At 49.5% G+C, this 20583-nt stretch overlaps 10 protein-coding genes across 10 annotated transcripts; 6 read left to right on the top strand and 4 right to left on the bottom strand.

Moving 5' to 3' along the window:
* Positions 1-810: 810 nt before the first annotated feature.
* NFIA_106220 (indoleamine 2,3-dioxygenase) lies at positions 811-2220 on the bottom strand (the record flags this gene model as incomplete). Its single annotated transcript, XM_001267030.1, has 3 exons — positions 811-1191; positions 1259-1876; positions 1927-2220. 3 exons carry the CDS (start codon positions 2218-2220, stop codon positions 811-813), a joined length of 1293 nt encoding a protein of 430 aa, XP_001267031.1.
* A 504-nt stretch (positions 2221-2724) lies between these two features.
* Positions 2725-4285, top strand: NFIA_106210 (kynureninase; the record flags this gene model as incomplete). The annotated part of the gene is made up of 4 exons (XM_001267029.1): positions 2725-2887; positions 2944-3281; positions 3333-3810; positions 3870-4285. The coding sequence occupies 4 exons, from the start codon at positions 2725-2727 to the stop codon at positions 4283-4285; spliced, it is 1395 nt and encodes a 464-aa protein (XP_001267030.1).
* A 1079-nt stretch (positions 4286-5364) lies between these two features.
* NFIA_106200 (uncharacterized protein) lies at positions 5365-5876 on the top strand (the record flags this gene model as incomplete). The annotated part of the gene is made up of 2 exons (XM_001267028.1): positions 5365-5517; positions 5583-5876. The coding sequence occupies 2 exons, from the start codon at positions 5365-5367 to the stop codon at positions 5874-5876; spliced, it is 447 nt and encodes a 148-aa protein (XP_001267029.1).
* A 356-nt stretch (positions 5877-6232) lies between these two features.
* On the bottom strand, positions 6233-7471 carry NFIA_106190 (putative C6 transcription factor; the record flags this gene model as incomplete). Its single annotated transcript, XM_001267027.1, has 2 exons — positions 6233-6691; positions 6755-7471. The coding sequence occupies 2 exons, from the start codon at positions 7469-7471 to the stop codon at positions 6233-6235; spliced, it is 1176 nt and encodes a 391-aa protein (XP_001267028.1).
* Positions 7472-9330: 1859 nt separating this feature from the next.
* NFIA_106180 (cytochrome c oxidase subunit 7) lies at positions 9331-9935 on the bottom strand (the record flags this gene model as incomplete). The annotated part of the gene is made up of 5 exons (XM_001267026.1): positions 9331-9360; positions 9445-9476; positions 9527-9587; positions 9662-9740; positions 9907-9935. 5 exons carry the CDS (start codon positions 9933-9935, stop codon positions 9331-9333), a joined length of 231 nt encoding a protein of 76 aa, XP_001267027.1.
* A 392-nt stretch (positions 9936-10327) lies between these two features.
* Positions 10328-12871, top strand: NFIA_106170 (uncharacterized protein; the record flags this gene model as incomplete). The annotated part of the gene is made up of 1 exon (XM_001267025.1): positions 10328-12871. One exon carries the CDS (start codon positions 10328-10330, stop codon positions 12869-12871), a length of 2544 nt encoding a protein of 847 aa, XP_001267026.1.
* Positions 12872-13606: 735 nt separating this feature from the next.
* On the top strand, positions 13607-14877 carry NFIA_106160 (uncharacterized protein; the record flags this gene model as incomplete). Its single annotated transcript, XM_001267024.1, has 3 exons — positions 13607-13803; positions 13867-14042; positions 14108-14877. 3 exons carry the CDS (start codon positions 13607-13609, stop codon positions 14875-14877), a joined length of 1143 nt encoding a protein of 380 aa, XP_001267025.1.
* A 276-nt stretch (positions 14878-15153) lies between these two features.
* On the bottom strand, positions 15154-15751 carry NFIA_106150 (thiamine-binding protein; the record flags this gene model as incomplete). Its single annotated transcript, XM_001267023.1, has 4 exons — positions 15154-15223; positions 15291-15393; positions 15469-15574; positions 15683-15751. 4 exons carry the CDS (start codon positions 15749-15751, stop codon positions 15154-15156), a joined length of 348 nt encoding a protein of 115 aa, XP_001267024.1.
* A 1906-nt stretch (positions 15752-17657) lies between these two features.
* NFIA_106140 (inositol-pentakisphosphate 2-kinase) lies at positions 17658-18728 on the top strand (the record flags this gene model as incomplete). The annotated part of the gene is made up of 2 exons (XM_001267022.1): positions 17658-18491; positions 18543-18728. 2 exons carry the CDS (start codon positions 17658-17660, stop codon positions 18726-18728), a joined length of 1020 nt encoding a protein of 339 aa, XP_001267023.1.
* A 1098-nt stretch (positions 18729-19826) lies between these two features.
* On the top strand, positions 19827-20583 carry NFIA_106130 (nitroreductase family protein; the record flags this gene model as incomplete). Its single annotated transcript, XM_001267021.1, has 3 exons — positions 19827-20135; positions 20196-20310; positions 20378-20583. 3 exons carry the CDS (start codon positions 19827-19829, stop codon positions 20581-20583), a joined length of 630 nt encoding a protein of 209 aa, XP_001267022.1.

Here is a 20583-nt window from a genome sequence, read left to right as displayed (position 1 = left end):
GCCCGGGGTCCCCCGACAGTTGAATACCTTACATGAGTATGCAGTCATAGACCCAATTGAATGCTCTAAGGTCGGCACATGCGCATCGGCCAATTCATCGTCGCATGGTCCGCTACTTTTCAGCGCAATTGGGCTTTTCCGATGAGTTGGCATGAGATACCGGGGCAATCACAACAAGTCTGGGGAGTCAACGCGTGTAAATTATCTTCTAAGCCTTCTGGTGCATAACACGCATGTCAGTCAGGATGTTGTTCTCATGCTTGCAAAAATACTCTCAAGGAACGTTCCTCGCGTCAAAGTACTACCATTGATCGTTAGATCGCTGTCTTCCAACGCAGCCAACCCATCAAACGATTGTCCCACTTTATGTCAGACTCAAATAGTACACGAGGATCGTAGGGCCGCCTTGAAGCTGGATCTAACTTTCAACTGATCATATTGTTCCCCTTACATATTATTAAATGGTCAGGTGGGTTAATAGATCGAATTTCCGCTTCCGTATCCGCTTCCGGACACATTGTCTGAGATCCACCCATAACCGCTTTGAGCCGGCTTGTCTTCGGATGTCATGGATATGACAGAAAGTCATAGAAAGTTATTTGTCATGACATATTTGCGAAGAATGTGTGTGCCAAGTTTGACTACATGTATGGTATGCGAGCGGTGGGTATTAAAGCTGAGTTTTCATTCAAATGAATAAAGATGAACTGATTTATGTACAAACCCTAACGCCGTGCTCCGTGCTCTAGAAAGAAGTAGGAATATCTACTCTGTACTCATTAATGCTTGCCTCTGGTGAAAATTCCCACCTCAGTCAGTATATTTGGCCGCAGCTTTTGTCGTATCCCGAGTCTGTTTCAAGAATGGGATTAGGTCGGTTCCGCCTGTACCACTGTATCCTGCTGGAGTGTCCTTTGAACGTGTGACTTGATGCGCTGCTGTCACGGTTGCCAGATTGACTTGTGCGGACGAAGTCTGGGTTGGCTTTGTCCTCGAAGGCGTGATAATGTATCGTGAAACCATCTGAATATGCTTATCCCGGAATGCGCCAACAGCCATGACTGCCGTGTTGTATGCGTTCCTGACCTCCGTATCTGCTTTGTAGCTCATGGCGAATTGGCGCACGTTTGAAGTTCGAATCATCATCTCCAGGAAGCGTCGGTGAGGGCCAGGCATGTAGTTTCGCATATCCTACGTCGAGGATAGTCAGTTCCCAGCTCGACTTTGAATAAGGAGATCAGTGAGAGAAGATGCGTACCTGAATGTAGCCAATCTTAGGCTTGGACTGAGATGTGTTGTTCAGCTTTGCTTCCCCCGTGGCTGAATGCTCCACACCCAAAAAGATATCGAATGTTTGAATTAGTGAGCTCTGCGCATTGCTTCCCCCACTGTACTGATGCCACTCCCCGTGGCCTCCCAGATCATAAAAGACACCCTGGGGCAGTCCAGCCGAGGCCATATTCTTGCTACCAGCCAAGTAAGGGCGAAGCTGATAGAAGAAGACGTGTGGGTTGCACTTCTCATACATCCTCTCTAGAATTTCGCCAAGCTCTTTCAGGCCATCACTCAATTGATAAAGTAGAGTTGTGACTCTTTGATCGTCAGCCAGGTTGGCTGCATATATGGCGTTGAGCATCAGGGTAATCAAATCTGCTCCTTTGGCTTCGATAGCAACAGAGATCATGAAGAACCATTCTTCGTCCTTGGTACCGGTGAAAGATGTGAGGATAGACAAGTTGTCCGGGTTAGTGAGATCAATATCAGGAGAAGAGACTTTGAAGTTCCAGAGGTTTAAAGCGGCATAGGTAGCACATGGTGGCAGCTCTAAATGCTTTGAGACCTCCAGGATGGGACACGACACTGCTGGTGGGAGAACCTAGAGAGCCATGAGAAAGCTGCAATCATACAACGACAAAGGACACATACGTCTTTTGGCCGTTCACCTCCCCAAATATAGGCATGAGTGATAAAAGCAAGCACAATATATGCTCGCCGCCATTCTGATTCTTCCTGCAGTCTGGAAGTCGAGAGGATAGGTAGACTGTCAACCACTTGCCGTACATTTCCCGCCGTGAGCCGAGCTGGTAAATCAGCGACAACTTCCTCCCACGGGGAGTAGTATGGATCTTTCAGTTTCTGCAGAGGAAGGGTGTCAGGAAGAAACCCATTTCGAAGAGAAACACAGAACTGGTCAAGCACGATTTCCGGTGTGTTAAGCATGGCGAGGGCTTGTTCGACAGTATGAGAAATGAGTGGCCAATTGTGCAAGTGACTTTATAGTCAGAGATTCTGGTAACGAGCTTTAGAATAGGAATATTCACTCTGTCCATGTCGAAGCCAGAATATATGGGAAGGAACTGCTCGGGCGGAAGAGGGCCGGATCCAACCCGGAATGATAACTTGGCGGCATGAGCACAGGAAACAGTAAGGAGGTAATGAGGTGATGTGATATCCAAAGCATGGACATGGACGGCTTGTGAGATCAAATCACCTTATCACCATACCAATAATTGAAAGCTAATATTGCGGGTATCCTTTTGACAATCATTCCTTCCATGAGCACGGATTCCGAGGCGGAAGCGGATAAGCCTCCCGCTTCCGCCGGGGTCGATGGAATCACCTCGAGACCACGTATAAAGCAAGGATTGAGTGTCGGACTGGCTGTCACAATCAAACTCATTTTGCTTTGATTTCAACAGCACTGGTGCCACATCCTCATCCATCATGTCTACCAACGGCACACTATCCAAGCCTGAGTTCCCTGCCAATGCGGCAAGCAAGGAGTATGCGGCCTCTTTGGACGCTGCAGACCCGCTCGCAGGCTTTCGCGAGAAATTCATCATCCCATCAAAGGCAAACATTGCCTCTACCAAACTGGCGAAGCCAGGTGAGTAGGATTATTCCCCAAATGACCGCTCATCGTCGCTGACGAATCTTTCTCAGGCCTTTCATCTGAACCATGTATTTACTTCTGTGGCAATTCTCTTGGTATTCAGCCCAAAGCCACCCAGAAATATTTGGAGGCGCAACTGGACACATGGTCGTCAATTGGCGTCTGTGGTCACTTCACCAAGATCGAAGACTCCCCATTAAAGGAATGGCAGAATCTGGCTGAGCAGGCTGCCGAGTCTATGTCGAAGATCGTGGGGGCGGCGCCCGACGAAGTCGCAGCAATGGGTACATTAACAATGAATCTGCACTTGTTGCTCGCAAGCTTTTATAAGCCAACTGCAACCAAGCGTAAGATCCTGATGGACTGGAAGGCGTTTCCCAGCGATCATGTGAGTGATACCTTCGCAATACCCGCGTGAGTTATGCTAACCTGTCACCAGTATGCCATCGAATCTCATGTTGCCTGGCATCATCTAGATCCTCAGGAGACCATGGTGCTCATCGGCCCAGATGAGGGAACATACGAGATCCCAACGGAGAAGATCTTGTCTTACATCGATACGCATGCAGACGAGGCAGCTCTCATCCTGCTTCCGGGAATCCAGTACTACACTGGGCAATTATTCGACATTCCAAAGATCACCGAATATGCGCACTCACGAGGACTTATTGTTGGATGGGATCTGGCTCATGCCTACGCCAATGTCCAACTAAAGCTACACGACTGGGACGTCGATTTTGCAGCTTGGTGCACTTACAAATACGGCAACGCCGGCCCCGGGGCAATGGCAGGCCTCTTTGTCCATGAGAAACATGGTCAAGTCGACTACAGCGAAGGAGAGGATGCGCCAAAGTTCCGACACCGTCTGACTGGGTGGTATGGAGGCGATAAATCAGTGCGATTCAAGATGGACAATAGTGAGTTCTAGTCTTCTGAGCAGTCGACTTGACCCTATTCAGTTCTAATGTCAGAGCAGAGTTCAAACCAATCCCAGGGGCGGGTGGTTACCAGATTTCGAACCCTTCGGCCATCGATCTTGCATGCTTGTGCGCTGCTCTATCGGTGTTTGATGAGACCTCCATGGCTGAGCTGCGCAAGAAATCTGTCTTGATGACGGCGTATCTAGAGTACCTGCTGTTAAAGGACACCACGGACGAGTCGCGGCAATTCCAAATTGTCACACCTTCCGATCCTGCCGCTCGAGGTGCTCAACTCAGTCTTCTGCTTAAGCCTGGGCTATTGCACAAGGTAGCTCATCGACTGCAGGAAGCAGGAATTATTTGCGACAAGAGAGAACCAGGCGTTGTCCGCGTCGCACCTGTTCCATTGTACAACACTTTCACTGAGATCTGGATGTTCGTTCAGCAACTCAAGGCAGCTCTGGAAGAATGAATTTTGCCGAGTCGTCATGTTCAAGACTCAACTGTAACGTGATATGATTTTCGGTTACTCCATCGTTTGATTGTTATTCATATGGCGAATTTTCATGGCGAATCCGCAAGAAAAATGAGGATAGAAGAATACCCAAGATGACTATTTAGCAGCTGTGCATGTCAACGGGCCCAGTCGTATCAAAAATCTCGTAGGAGAGTGTAGCTCCAATCCCATATTTCTGCCTGGCCTTCCAATGACGAAGTTTGGTTTTCGATTTGCGGCCCAGCCGTTCTAAAACGGAGGCTTTGTTGTTTTCGAGCCATTTTTTGTTGTTGTCTCGAGGGGTAAGGTCTTTGAAGCCTGGGGGGTTGGGTCGTATTCGTTTCGATGCCCAAATATAGGAAGGTGACCATCAACGACAATACAAAGCATGTCTCTTCTCCAATTCTGGCACATATTAACCATTTCGAGCCGAGATTGCAAATTTAATCTCCTCTTTTGGATATACTCCTTGCTATCGTGTCAATATGATTGACCCGCAATCGTGGATCAGAACGCGCACAACACTTGATACCTAGTTCGCTACCATCAAGTGAACAAGTAATCCCGCGCCTTCACCAGCATGAAGATTTCCTGGCACTGCATGGACTAGCCAGGAGGCCTTTTGGAACGGCAGTAGTACTCATCAATCTTGCCCTCCGCTATCGTATGCGAATCCTGATCGGGTTACCCATACGAATGCGAGCCTTGAACATGCAACCTCCTCATATGGCGGCTGATACAATGTTCCACGGTTTGCAGGAGACAGTCTTATTGCCTGGACAGCGATTATTTCTCAGCTGCAACCTGGTACGGTGCAAATCATTGCGTTGTTGGGGTAATTCCCCAGTCCTGGGCCGGCTTCATGCTTTGCCATTAATACTATTTGCGTTGTTAGGCATCAGTCAATAGACTCAATACTTATGAGAGTCAGTTCCTAGAGTATTTGCAATGTCCGGAGCGAGTTCTACTGTTATTCTACCTCCACTGGACAAGCTTCTGGCATTAAAGATCTAGGGCCGCCTACTCTATCAGATCCAACCCTCGCATAAGTCAAAATGAACCTCGCTTTTGAGAACCACCCTAAGATAAAGCTGCGACTCCATATTATCATTGGCGTATTACTTTGTCTAAACTTTGTCCTCGTCATTGCACGCATAGCGGACAAGGGTACGCCCAAGACCAGGTCAAACACCTGGGGTATTGCCGTCGTGAGTGTACCCTCATTTCTTCTGTGGCTTGATCGAGGTCCGGAACAGCTAGTTGCAGCTCAAAGGCTGACCCAAGACGTCGAGCGCTTCAGTGTCTCAAGGCCGCCATCTTCCTCGCTTACCAAGTCGTCACGGCTCATGTAGAGCGGTTCAAGCGCTGGGCGAGTGCGAAGGCGTACATGATCCTCAATGTTATCGACACCGTTTTCTGGTTTGCTCTCTTCATCATCACCATCCTGGGAACAAACGGCGCATACAGTACGAGCAGCCGTGCGCTTGGTGGCGTTGTCACTACGATAAGTATAATTTTGTGGTACGTGAGTCTCTTTCAGGGAGGTGTCGTGATCCTCGATGCTTAGTGGAGGCGTATTTCAAGTAGAAGTGCTGATTTTTGTCACAGTGGGATCGTTGGCTTTCTCACTTTCATCTGTATTCGCGGATGGAGATACTTCAAACAACATGGCGTCCTTCCAGGCACGTTTAAAGGATCGAACTAAGGATCTACTTGATCACGATGCTAACAACGGCTCCGCCTATGATGCTTCTCAAATTGAGGGTGATCTTGCATGCTGCAATGAGATATGAGGTTGATTTATTTTGAATTTGAAGGTTTCGATGTATTTAGGTGTTTGAAGTTCGGTAGAAGGTAGTGTTCGGTCTCACGTAGAAGACACTTGTATGTAAGTATACAGACGAGATTTGCCAGCCGGGTGAATTAGAAGTTCCCAATTCCTTCTCTGTTATCACTGCCGCGCAAGAACTCTTGTCCCTGGGAGAAGAAGTTTGTGGCCAAGATAGATAGCTCGTCGTTGAAGAAATCTGGTTGACGCGGAGAGATTGCTGAGCCCATGGCATAGTGTGACACAACCGGAAGAGCAGGTTGAAAGCCATATTCAGACATTCGTGACCCTGGCTGTGATTGTTCGGAGTGTGAATTCAGGCGAGTGGGTTCGGGTAGAGGAGACGTCTGCGATACTTCCATGTCAATGGTAGGCGGTTCACTGTATAACGAATCGCCGAACAAGCGACGAGCAGAGCCCGTATCCCTGTTAAACGAGTATTCGAGGATTTCCCAAAATCGTGACAGGTCTATCAGTAGGCTCTTATTCTGAGCCCGTGGCTCAGGTTGATAAGTGGCTGAAACAGCACCTTCCAGTCGTTGTAATTTATCCGCCTGTATAATGAATAGCATTGTTAGTCAACTCATGTCTCGTAGGATAGGATGATAATCACTCACCAATTGCGCCATGTGAGGCCACCTTTGCCCAATGTTTTCAACGAACTTGACACATCTATAAAAGCGATCGCGCTTCTCTTGTCGGATGGTTTTATCTTCAGTAAAACTTAGCTGTAGTTCGATGGTTGCCACCACAGCGGCGCTGTACCCTAGGAGTGGATCTGACACAATGAAGTTTTTCTCTTCAAAGTAGTTTATGAAATGAATGATCCAGGTGGTATGTGAAGATATAAGGTCCGAAGTGTGTTGCAAGAATATCTCTGGAATAGAGTTCCGGAAGTTCCTCAGGCTCAGAGACAGCAGAAGCGGATGATTAAGGAGGCAGAGGTTTGTATGATAGAGAAATTGGTTCAGGAACCACGGACCCCAGTATCCTCGGTTGGCTTGAAGCTCCTCGGCCGTCCTCTCGCTGAGGTTGGCCGGTTTGAATCGATGAATGTAAGGCATGCGTGTTTCCAGGTCCATTTGGAGCGTGATAATTTTGGAGTACTCTGACTGTGAGGACCAGGGTGGGACACTGCTTGGCCGGCCGTGGCGATGAACGTATCTCGTGGTTTTGGCGAAGACCTCGCTTAGAATGATCACATACGCAATGATCCCCTGGTCTTCCATACCAGTAGACCGAGCCTCATCAGTTGCACCGCTCGGCGAAAAGGGCGAATGAGGGCGCTCAGGGCTATGTGGGAACGGGGGAAAACTCCCATCAGGGAACCCCATGCTGTCAAATTCAACACCATGAAAACGCTTCAAGAGGCAGATGCTCCAAAAGCAGCGTCTCCGCTCTTCGCGGAGCACCGCGGACAACGTAGCGTGCGTTTCGGAGCCTAAATTGGCACATTGGGCCAAGTTCATCGCAAGACTACTGTGAATGCTCGAGCGATGTGTGTTGCCGTCTGAACTGGTTAGGCTCGAAAAGCGTAGGCTCAAGGACTATACTTACTGGTAAAGTCGATCAAACTTAGAAGGCAGAGACACTGTAGGGTAGATAATTCAACCGGGCCCTCTGAAACTCTCCTCATGACCAGTCCTCTAGCTACCTCTGTGTAGCCGCTCACAAGAGTTGCAAGATCATTTAACCCCTGGCAGTCTTCGTCAGAGAATCGTATACTCAAGGCGAGTATAGCGTAGAGGATTTCGGGATCTCGAGAGCTGAGGCTGCTAAGGAAACTGTCTCTGTGAAAAAGAGGAAGAGGCTGGGACTCGCAGTATAGTAGATACAGTTCTGCCACTGCGAGCACTTTCTCCCAGGTCGGAAGTGGAGTAATGGCACTGATCATCGATGAGGTTATAGGGCCGCTCAAAGTACTAGGCCGAAGAGACGAGTCGTTCGCCCTCTGTTGTTCGGCCCTCGAGCTATTTCGTCTAATTGGAATTATCAGTCGCTGATCGCGTCTCACAAGAGTGTAGGAATCGCGTACTCTAGAGCATCAAGGACTTTACCCATCTTCGCTTCCAGGCTCCCGAGACGATCCTCCTGAGACACAGTCAACGAAAAGAACAAGGCTGCTTCGTACAGAGAAGCGAGCTCACCAATGTTCGAGTAATTCGCACTTCAGGGGCATCAGCAGCAGTAAAAGCAGCGACGGGAGGTGATCCGTCTGGTGTTGCATGCGGCAGTGACCTGCGTCTTTCTCCAGCGTATGCGCATCGCTGGCGCAATCGTGCGCAGAGCGAGCAAACAGGCTGCTCACCAGGACATTTTGCCTTTTTGCGCCTATGGAATGGTGAGCCAGCACGTCTAGTCTCGAAGAAAGATGGTCAGGTTTACCTGCATGGTTCGCATGCTTGCCGTACGCGTTTGCTTGGTCGCTCAAGAGATGTTCGGTTCATCTCAGAGCAGGCCGGGTTAGAATTGTGGAGTTGACCGGATGTACGTTGTGTTCACCGTGTCAGTAGACAGACCATTCTTGAAATCTCGTGAGCTGCCTACGGAAGCGCTCTGTGGCATTTTCTCGCACAAAAGTGAACCTTCTTCAATTATTCGTGTATAGTTGTATCTTGTGTCGGATGCCCCTCTAAGTATTTTGATCAGTCGCCTATTTGATCTCGTTGAGGGTCAATGGATGTTAATGCTCAGAGCGGATGCTGGGGTTGTATCCCATAGTTAGTTATCCGTTCGGTTGATTACTAATCCCACCATGACGATATCACAGGAACGAGCAGTATGGCCGGGAGACATTGAGACGGGGGCTCAATTGTATAGGGCTACGAAGTTGGAGCCTCACGTTTACTAGTAAGCGTACAATACATGAAAGGCGTCTAGTAGATAGGCATCTCGGAGTATGAAAAACGTGAATGGTGAGCACCTGTTCCAATGACTTCCTTCTATAAGATTGACGAAGCGATATTCGATGGCATTCAGTACATAAAACCGTCTTGTCATGGCTCAATTGGAATAACTCGACGAATCATTTGAACAGACTGACCAACTCTTCCATTGATACCCTGGCTGATCTTATATACAACGTCGTGATATTTCCTCTCAAACCAACTCGTCTGTCGAAATAGAAATACACCGCTAATGGATCCAGGAGACGCTAGTCCATGTGTTTGATCGGAAACTGGCGAAGATTTATCTAGTTCTTGCCGAACCAGGTCTTGTGGCCCTATTTGAATGTCAGTTCACGAACGCGCACAAGCCGCGAGGATAATAGGCTCCGGGGACATCGTAACGGGCGAGGGGTACTAACAAGGACCATACGGCACATGGCATAGGTGGTGGCTAAAGTGAGTTAGCTACGAATGACTCCTTCAAAGCGCGGCAGAACTCACCAATGCCCAGACCGTAAACGGAGAGGAGGTAGGGGTACATGATGTACTTGCTACGATCAGTCTTCAAGGAAGAAAGTACCAGTCAGCGAAACACAGTCGTTCCAATGTATATGTGCAACCCGCAGACCAACTGACCTTCCACCACTGACGCTTGCCATCGTGCTGCTGGAAGAGACGCTGGTAGTAAGGGACACGGTTCTCGCGGAACACGAATCTAGGATTCCCAGGCAATAAGTGTCAGCAAATTCATGAGCGGAATTGAGTATTCCAAAAGAAAGATGGCAGATTGCCAACAGAAATTGGACGGTCGTAGGCAATCATCCCACCCGAGTCGAGATGATGCTACCGGTCGAGTAGGAATTGAATCAGAACGAACGTACCCAGCCATGCGGGGAACAGTGCGGAACATCTTGACGGTATGTCGATGCTGTATCGCAGCTTCTAAATGAGGTAGACAAGTTTGGTGGGAGAAGAAAGACCAGCAACAATGATCAGTCGATGCCGTGAAGTGTGGATCCGGATTTGGAGCTGCAAGTCAAGCCTCATGTGACTTTCCTCGTTCTTCCGCCAAATCGGATTAAGTGCTTAGTAATAATCACATGACTTGTATCCATCTCTATCACGATTATTCCAAGAGAAGTATCTGTCAGTGTACAGTTGAGAGCTCTATGCGAAACGATTAGGGCTTTTCATTTATCTGTCGCTTATTCTCAATGGTCTCTATCTGTCGATTCTTGGACTACCGATGAGGAGGATGCCCGGAGGCCGCTCTATCACCTTACCTTTCCATTCTCAGGACTCATGCGCCCGGCTCTCCTTCGATTATTGAAGAGACCGTCCGCCGTTTCGGTTCTCGACTCTCTAATATCGAAATCCATCGGCATCGAGCAACTGGAATCTAAAAATAAATGTTTACGATGCAGTTTGCGGAAGGCGCACCAAAATGCGAGCGTTCGGCGTTGGGAGGTCGACGAACCCAGGAACGAAACTACTACGCATTTGAATCAATCATCGACCTCGCGCCCCTACAGCTTTCATGTGTATGACATACAGTCGCCTCGGAATACAAGACACGACTGTACAATGCGACAAGATAACGCTCCCACATCCTCAATGGCCGACAAAGACGCCTCTTTGCGCTTTGATCTACAGCCCGACAAGCTAGACTTCGAATCGGATATCGGCCACACCCAGGACATGGGTACTCGCCTTGTCGACGATCCAGTCTACCGAAAGAGGCTGGATCTCTGGGAGCAGCTGCTTCGCTATCGACAGCGACACTATGGAGACAGAGGAACACTGGATATCTGGATAGCTTTGACGGACCGAGTGGACGGTGTCGACCTGCCCGTAGTCGGGGAGCAAGCCGATTTCTTCTGGCATAGTTTTGTTGATTTGGGTCTCAAGCGGGAAGTTATTATGGGAGAGGTGTTGGCCTATGCAATGGAGCTTTGGAAGATGACTGGAAGCCGATGGGACAAATTTTACGAAGCCGTCGTTGGTGGATACCTCGAGCGAGGCATGACCCAGCATGCTATTCGATGGCATAAGAAACTTCAGCATCCCCATCTATCCTGTCCAAATGATATAATGAGGGTCTTTGAACCAGCTCTGACTATGATCAATGGATCGAACCAAATTGTCCTACCAGCGACGGCCACACGACGCTCTGTATCTCCTGGCATTAGCGCTTTCAAGAACATATGCCGACTTACGGACGGTCACCAGATATATGGCTGTGTCATTTCACAGCTGTTGAACTTGGGTCGTGTTGAGGATGCATTTTCACTGCATTCGTTTCTGGTTGAGAGACATGACCATCCGCAAACCTACGAGGAGATCCGGCCTCTGCTCGAATGTGCGAAGGAGCTCAGCCCGAGAAAATTTTACGAACTCCAGGCTTACAGCAAGGATCGCTTCCCCGACCGAGTGACATCGGCCAAGGAGAGTGCCCCTGCTAAAGAAGACGATACGCGGGAGTCCAGCGGAAGAGTTTGGCTTCAAGAAAAGCCTTTCAAGGATGAACTGGGCGCTCGGCTCTTCGCCACCAAAGCCCTTGCCTTCGAGACAACGGTCGCGGGATTACGAATGTTCGGTGTACAGGCTATTGGGCCGCAGTCGCTGCGAGAAATGGCAGTTAGAGCTCAAGGGAGCCAGGACATTGTAGCTCGGTTGCGAGAACTTCACAGAGCGGGCATCTCCATTGGCCATTCGGTTTTCGCACGACTAATCCGTAAATTGGCCTCGGAAAATCGCGACATACTTCTGTCGGACTTACTCCATAGCGATCAGCATCCCGATGTACTGGAAGATGCGGTGATGCAAGAGTCACTGTTAATATCTTACTATATCGCTCGCGACTGGCGTCCTTATAATATGACGCTTGCTATACTTACAGAAATATTTGACGACGGGTCTAAACTGAGCAATATCCACTTTCGCAAATTCATCGCCTCGGGAGAATGGGCTTCTGCGTCTAAAATGGTGGACGAAATGACACTAAACGGTCAGAAACTCGCCCAAGAAAGCGTGGACTTTATGGTCAAGCATACTCTTACTCCACGTCGACCAGGAGTTGGACCAGTCCAAGGAACAGATGTCTCATCCAGCAAAGAAGTTTCGTTTGTTTTCCGGGTTTTGCAGCGCGTTGTTCCAATGGGCACATCCGTGGCTCCTGACCTCTGGATTGAGATGCTGAAACGACTCGGGATGACGAATCACTGGGATGAGCTTCGCAGATGCTGCCTTTGGCTCGCTCGCCAATATTCCGCTGCCCCAAAACCGAGCGATGCAGTTTCTCTCATCATAAATTCTACGGACCAGCCAAGGCGCGAAGCTGACGGTGTAGCTCGGGATGATGGCGACCGAATGTTGCAAGCTGTCTTTAGCAAAAACATGCAGGCAGCTATTGTCGCGTGGGGTTTCAAAATGCGAGTGTCTCCAAATCCTGATCACGAAGGCTATAGTGCCTTAGGACTTGAGAAACTTGTGCCCTGGGTACGTGGTTTAGTGCTTCTACGCGAACTGGAGCACAACGGCATCCGTCTTTGGCACAGCTGGATTCGTCGGGCCTGCCGACATCGCTTGGCTGTTCTCTTCGGCCACTCAAGGCAATCTAGCCGACACATGAACCGCATGTTACGAAGGGAATGCCCCTATTCTCCAGAGCGTGTGATTACAGACATCGACCGTGTGTGGGGGAATCCACCCCTTTTCAACAGTCAGCAAGACGATTTGTCCCAGCTGGTCAATCCGCCAAGTTCGAACATGTCTCAACGCAGGACCGGACGAACGCTATGGAGAGAAGCTCGCCTCAAAGGAGCGGCATTCGTCAAAACCAAATGAGATGCTGTATATTATGGACAACTATGTACATACAACTTTATATCATTAGTCTTCCCCCAATACTGGAGCCCCGCCCACAGTCCATCTAGCAATCAGGAGTACTACCATGTCTGAAGGTCCAGATCACTGCGTAGACAACACGTGACTGGAACCCCAGGCAACGATGATAAAGATGCAAAACACTCTGAGCCACGGAAATGGCCAGTCAGCCCCCTTCATTTTGGAGTGTTATTCCGTTCTAAGAATAGTCCCAGAGGCAACGCGGCCCAGGCTTACTGAATAATTTCTGACTTTCTCTGTGGGACTGGGGCCCACCAGCGCAGTCAGCACTGTCAGATCGCCTCCAATCCTCTCTGACATTCAATTCCTAAGTGGATCTCTCAACGCAATCATTGTGATGCCGAACTGTCAGGCAAAGCCCGTTAGTGGATAGCGAGATTGAGTTGATACTTTTTCTAGACCGTGTGGATAACATCAAGTGCCTGGCGCAGCCTACAGTCAATAGTCAATAATAAACAGTTATTTCAGATCTTGGTTTTCACCACCATTCTTCATTGCATCAGCCCCCTTTCCAATTCCAACCTGAAACAAGTTTCCTCTGCATTTTTGTCCTGCAGAAGATATCTACATTCCGGGAATCTGCATACCCAAGATCTATTCCTTCCCCAGTACTTGCATAGTCGCATCTAGATAGCAGTGTCGTGTTCATCACAAGTTACAGCAAAGGCAACCAGCATGCTAGGACAATTAGGACTCGGTGTCCTAGCACTTCTCCCTTTGACATATGCAACGGCGCTGCTTCCTCGAGAAACAGCATGCAATAACTCTCCAAGTCTCTGCTCAAAGTCCTATGGGGAAATCACACATCTGGGGGCGCACGATAGTCCGTTCGTACGAGATGCATCGACCGGCTATTCGACCGCAGCGAACCAGTAAGTTGAATTCGCGATCTGTTTGGACGGCAGCAGCCAAGCGTTTGCTAATACTTGCTATAGATACTACAACACCACTGTACAGCTAGACGCTGGCGTTCGCATGGTAACGGCGCAAGTCCATTTGCAAGGCTCGGAGTGGCACCTGTGCCATTCGAGCTGTGAGCTGTTAGACGCGGGGAAGTTAAGCACATGGTTAAAAGAGATCAAGAGCTGGTTAGACTCGAATCCGAATGATGGTGTGTTCCTGTCTTTGGCTCGGCTATGCATGGCTAGCTGAATGTTGACATTTCTTTCTCTCCAGTCGTCACAGTTTTGCTGGTCAACTCTGATAGTGCCTCTGCCTCCGATCTGAATTCCGAATTCGAAACTGCAGGAATAGTCGACTACGCATACAAACCTTCCTCCTCCGCAGCACCAAGCTCTTGGCCTACCTTGCAGACTTTGATCAATAACGGGACTCGGCTGATGGTCTTCGTGGCGTCCTTGGACTCCAACACAGATGCCCCTTACCTTATGGATGAATTCTCGTTATTATTCGAAAATCCGTACGACGTGACGTCGCCTTCAAACTTCAGCTGCAATCCCGACCGGCCAGCCAGCGTGAAGAATGACCTCTCCGCTGCGATCTCGTCCAACCGCCTGCCCCTCATGAACCATTTCCTGTATGCCACGACCATCCTGAATATTGAGTATCCCAACTCCACGTACGTGACGACTACAAATGCGCCCTCTGGCGGAGTGGGGAATCTAGGGGACACCGCGGCGAAGTGCCAGAGCGCTTACGGCCGTCAGCCGGCCTTTATATTGGTGGATTTCTTTGACAAGGGCCCAGCCATCGATACCGTGGATAAGCTGAATAATGTCACCTCGCCTGTTGGGCGCACCAACCTCACAACGAGCTCCAGCTCGAGCACGACGCAAACAAGCTCTGCCTCAACCTATTCGAACGTCTTTAAGGGGTTGGTTGAGTTAGTACAGCAGGCGAAGTCGGGCTCGAATCCCAGTATGGGCGACTGGGTTTGGGTGGGGGGAGATTGGGGAAGTCTTCTCGGCGGCGGTATAACACTGTAGCCACAGCATCGTATTATGCCGCTCAGCCATTACCTCAATCTTGCGATATCCTTGAACCAGGTGTATTTCTGTGTCGCACAGTGCATGATCGGCGTTTGGGAGTTGGGAATCATGCAGCTCAGATATCTGGGTCTTGTTTTGCTATGTCTATAGGCGATTTTCAATGTGGATAGTATCCTAGACCAATATAGAATTAACTGCGTATCCTAGAACCCGCAACGCCCCCGCAATGCCAGATGATCGTACACACTTCACATTACCAGTATTCGATGGTGTTCACTGATCCTGTGCCAGCAATTGCCGCACCTTGTTCACCTTATCCTCAAACGATTGCTCCTTGTCAGTCCTAGAACAGAAAATCGGTCAGCTAGCGCCAAAACCACGTCATAGAGTAGGAAAAGCAGAGTACAAACCTCGACCCAACCCGGATATCGGTCTGGATTCGAACGATACCCTGTTGGTGCAATAGCATATGCGCCTGACCAATGACCTGGTGAACCTTGTCCCAGGGACCCTCTATTTCAAAGAATCGGTATCAGTGATCGCACCGGTTGACTAGCTTCAGGATGACTGCAGGATGCCAGAACGTACCCAGTGTCGTACCAGCCGAATGCATCACGTACTTGAGGCCGGACTTTTCGATTAGGCGCTGGACGTCTGCGATTTGTGAGGATACGGAGGGAGAGGAGGTCCCGATCTGTGATTTGAGAGTTCAAGGTCAGTATCTGTATGTATGTGCTGGCTGTTAAGAGAGCCCGGGCGGGTTGATGGGTTCCTGAGTGGGTTGGGTGGATGGATGACGCACCGGAATCAAGCAGAAGTCTGCCGTGCAATGAGGGGGAGTCGGGATGGATGCAATGTCTGCAGAAGTCATGATTTCGGTAGATTGAACGGGATTGTTTGCGCAGTCTATTCGTAGGTGATAATCGAATTTTGCCAATTGTGACTCGAAGCGATGGGACCGGGATCTTGAAGACGAGATGCTTGACGGGATACTCTTCCAAGAACGCGGGGTACAAACAGCAGTAGCGGGGCACTATCGGTATAGTATCGCGATTGTTCAAAACTTCAATCTACAATTTTTTGCAGAGCAAACTTGCGACATTTGTGCTCAAGTTTATGCAGTTAGTCTTTCCAATGACGACATCTGTTTCCAATTTCGCTTCTACACATGATGCTGCAGCTTCTGCTGTCTTGAGCCCTTCTGCAACGCCACTACTCATATACGCTGCAGATGATATCGCTTGATTCCTTCCTCTATTGACAGACTGTCATCTAGCTGTACTCTATCTCAGGCTGTACATCTTCACTTTCCAGGGGATATTACCGGTTCAGCCAACATGTGACGGATCACGAACGCTTTGCTGCACCGAACAACTCGAAAGATGGACCCATTGGCGGAGTACTTTAAGTTGATACGTCGGTCATGGTCGTCGATAAGGTAGCCTTGCTGCCTTTGCATTGTGCTTTTCCTCCCCCGGACTTTCTGAAAGGCCCCAGTAGTTCCTCGTGCTGGTGGCTTTGTCAATCCGACAGACCGTGAGGCGGTTATCCCGCTTCATTCCTCTCAGAGGAGCCAAGGGGGAGGTGAAAAGGATGCCTTGGCAATCCCTTCAATTTGCGTCATCTTTCAAGATGATTTGCTTGAAAGCTTGGTAGTAGAGAGGCACGTTATCCCAGGATTATTTCGCTATTTGTGGTTCGTCTACTCTTTTCCGCCTCTATTTGCTCGCTAGTGAGGCCCATTCCACGGTACACAGGAAGCCCCAGGCAGACCACTTTGAAACTGGACCGTGACCCCTTGTCGGTCTGAACATTCGTTCCTGTCCAGTTTTCCTTTCCAGTTTGTCATATTACTTGCATGATCCTCTGGCAGTCACTGTTACGCCATCGCATCAACTGACCACGCATCGTTCTTCCTTCGGTGTGTTGGAGGTCGTCTGAGCGCATTAATAGGCTTCTGATTCGGCGTTGACCGCCTATTTGTTCGAGCCGTGCACACTTGTCGATTGTTCAGTGACAACGCTGTTGGCGCGCCCGACGCCCGAGGATTGAGCATCTGAGCTGCTGGACGGCTTATCATATTGTTTGGTCCGTGTTGCGGTCTTTTCTCGTTTCAGACATTATCTTAACAACTTACAATTCTCCCCGGCAATACTCCGCTGTCGGATGCACTCAAGCTACTGACTTATTGAGCCGATCTTCAATTCGTTTGACACTACTCTGGCCGCCACCAATCTGATTGGGTCCAACCTGCCTAAGACTCCCAGGGTCAAGGCGCCACAGACACCGCGAAGTCGGCAGCTCCGTCTGTATCGGCTATCAACCAGGCACAGACTCCCTGATCTAATCCCACTCGGTCTAAACGGTATCGGGGTTGGGTTCTTTTTCGGTAGATATCTACCAGTGACACTGTTGACTACACACTTCCTCAGTGTTCGGGATCATAGCATTCAATCAGGCTCAGCGAAAGAAGTAAATTGAGACAAATACCAAACAACTTTGACTCTTTCCAATTCCTGTTCGGCAATGCTACAGCTTTGATGTCCTATCGTCAATTTGAAGTCTGCACTACTTGTTACGGGCCCACGTGCTCGGCTTGTTTGAGTATATTAACCATTATTTAACAGTGTGCAAAGAGGAAGGTCAACTCAGGATACTCGAACAACATTTTGGAGGTTTCCTCCAGAACTATCGGTCTTCCAAAAACCAATTCTCGTCAGGAGACAATGGTTCATATACAGAGAGGGAGTACCATACATCGACTGGCCACTTGACGAATGACAAAACCCGCTTTTCTGGAGCTCCCCGCTGGAGCTCAACTCATATACCTCGCCGAGGGTGGAGCCAATATCATTTATCGCATTGCTTCAGCTCCCTCGCCCTGCCACATCGGCCCCTCGGACACTTATAGCGCTTCTGGGTCTCATTTTATTGTTCCTCCGGAATTCAAGGGGAAATTACTTCGGCTTCGAAAGGAAACAAAGACAGGAATCTCTTACCAGGAGATTGCACGTAATTTCGACAGAACCATCCGCCCATTGTTCAGTCCTGACGAACTGGTGGACCAGGAGCTTGTGTACCTTCCGAGTGGACTTGTGCAACGCTGCAATGAGCAATTAAGCGCGGCGGAGCGCAATGGCGAACGTCCCAAGAAGCGTCAAGGCGTGTATCTTTCGGTCACAGAGCCATATGGGCTTCTGGTTACCGATATGACTACTTTTCGTACCCCGAATACCGTGCTTGCGGAATTGAAACCCAAATGGCTCCTGCAGTCACCATCAGCGCCAGTCAATGCTCGGAGATGTCGCACGTGCGCGTTGCGGGACATGAAGAACCACCAGAGTCGGAGAGCAGGTGGGTCTGAAGAGCTCTCGTTTTGTCCGTTGGACCTGGTGTCGGACAAGTTCGAGAATGTCCTGCGCGCAGCCAAGTACGTCAAGGGCTGTGAGGACCAAGCCAGGCTGGCAAGGATTCTCTATCGCAACCCTACATTGCAGAAACTCTTGACGCATCAGAAGGTTATGCGTGATGTGGGGCTACATGGGCCTTCGGCGCAGTCTCGAGAGCAGTCTCTTGCGATGACCTTGCGAGACTGCACGATGTTTATAAAGGTAGGCCATTCGACTCCGTCTATGTACGAGACGATTGGCTCACAGTATTAGATTCCGCGTGACGAGATGGGACCAGTGGAAATCCGCCTTGGAGACTTGGATCTCAAAACTGGAGCTGGTGGAAAGGCACAGTACTGGCTCAATTTGGAAAGCCAGTTGATCGCAGGAGGCTGGTATCTGGGCAACAATAGTGGCTTGTCCCCGAGTGAGTGCTTACTGCAGCGTTCTTTGCCTTAATGGCATGCCTAGTTGCTTTGCAGTCTCCTCACTACGCTCGCTTCTCTATTCTACTGCGAGCCTTGAAGTTTCACCATGGCACCATGTTTTAAACATCTAGATGAGACGAGGTCTCGGACATACTCGGTTTTATATTTCGGTTATTAATACAGGTCATCCAATCCTGGCGACACCTTTCGGACATTCTTATGGGCGGCTTTTGTTTTGCATTTAATGTATATTAGACCACCTTTAAGATACAGACACTGCTACACATGGCTGATCATATAGCTTTTTTCATGTGCGTCAAATCCCTCGATAATAATGCCCTGACTAGTCCGTATTTAGTTAAGCTCGAGTCCGCGCTTATGATATCATACATCCTTATCTACAGTCTTCCGGGGAAAGGGGTCTAGACCATTATATCCGAAGGGTCTAGACAACTGCTTTCGATACAACAGAGGCCATTATTTCGATGAGGGATCGTCTTAAGTATCAAAGTACAGATTCGATATTGTTAGGGCTCATCACAGTCGTCAAACTCAAGATCATCAACACGTCGCAGAATCTACGTAGGCCGTCAGAGCTTGGCATCCAGTCCTCCATACGCAGATCAAAGATCAGATAGAGCTTCAACCGATACAATTGAAACCTGCTCGTTGCAGGGATCATTAGAAATAGGGATTCTATGTCTATAGACTGCTGTATCTGTATATTGGCAAATGCCTTCGATCTGATTAGCCCCGTTGAACTATCGGATGAAAAACATCAATAATCCATAATTCCGTAATTCCGTGTTTGCTTAGATATTGGTGACTACAGATTATGTCAACATTATCCCACGTGGAGTGGCTCTTTCTATAGCATATCCGACCCTCGATAGATATATAACGGCCCCTCGACTGTGCGGAATTATTCTCCGTTCACTTTCTCCACAAGCTCAGGTACAAATACAAGTATAAGATCATGGCATCCCCGCGACTTCTCTCTCGTTCACCTTTGACTTCAATCCTTCGTCTCCCCATCCAGACTACCAGCAGAGCAACCCTCATCCCATGCACCCTATCAAGAGTACATAGATCCTTTACTTCCTCCCAAACCAAAGCGGCACCACCCAAGATGTCCAACACCGACACGCTCATTGAGCTAGCCAAAGCCCGCCGCACAATCTACAAACTCGGCAAGAACAGCCCCGTCCCCGACTCCAAGATTGAAGAGGTCGTCAACGCAGCCATCCAGCACATCCCCAGCTCCTTCAACACCCAGTCCACGCGGCTCGTGGTCCTCCTGCACGCCGAGCACGAGCGCCTCTGGGAAATCGTCATCGACACCTTCATGCAGCTCGTCCAGAGCGGCGCCGTGCCCGAGACGACATGGAAGAACCAGACCCTGCCCAAACTGCAGGGGATGAAGAATGGTGTCGGGACGGTATGTCTCTGTGTCAGGCAGTCTCTGAAACGAATCCTTGTAGCTAACCCATCGCTACAGATCCTCTTCTACGAAGACCCAGCACACATCAAACCCTTCTCCGAGAAATTCGCAACCTACAAGGAGCACTTCCAGCCCTGGGCGGAGCACTCGAACGCCATGCACCAGTACTTCCGTACGTTCTCCTCCCCGTATCAGCTGCACTTGCGCTCGCGCATACTAATATCCAAGGGGGGAAACAGTCTGGACAGCCCTCGAGTCCCTCGGTTTCGGCGCAAACCTCCAACACTACAACCCCCTCATCGACGCCCCCGTCGCCAAACAATGGGACATCCCCTCGGAGTGGCGCCTCATCGCGCAACTCGTCTTCGGTAGCCCGGAGGGCGGACCAGGCGAGAAGACCCAGAAGCCCATCGAAGAGCGGGTTAAGATCTTCGGCAAACTATAA

Source organism: Aspergillus fischeri, genomic scaffold, assembly GCF_000149645.3.
Source record: "Aspergillus fischeri NRRL 181 1099437636245 genomic scaffold, whole genome shotgun sequence".
NCBI classification, from domain to species: Eukaryota; Fungi; Ascomycota; class Eurotiomycetes; order Eurotiales; family Aspergillaceae; genus Aspergillus; species Aspergillus fischeri.
The sequence above is the reverse complement of the archived record's forward strand: the minus strand, read 5'-3'. Positions and strand labels throughout refer to the sequence as shown.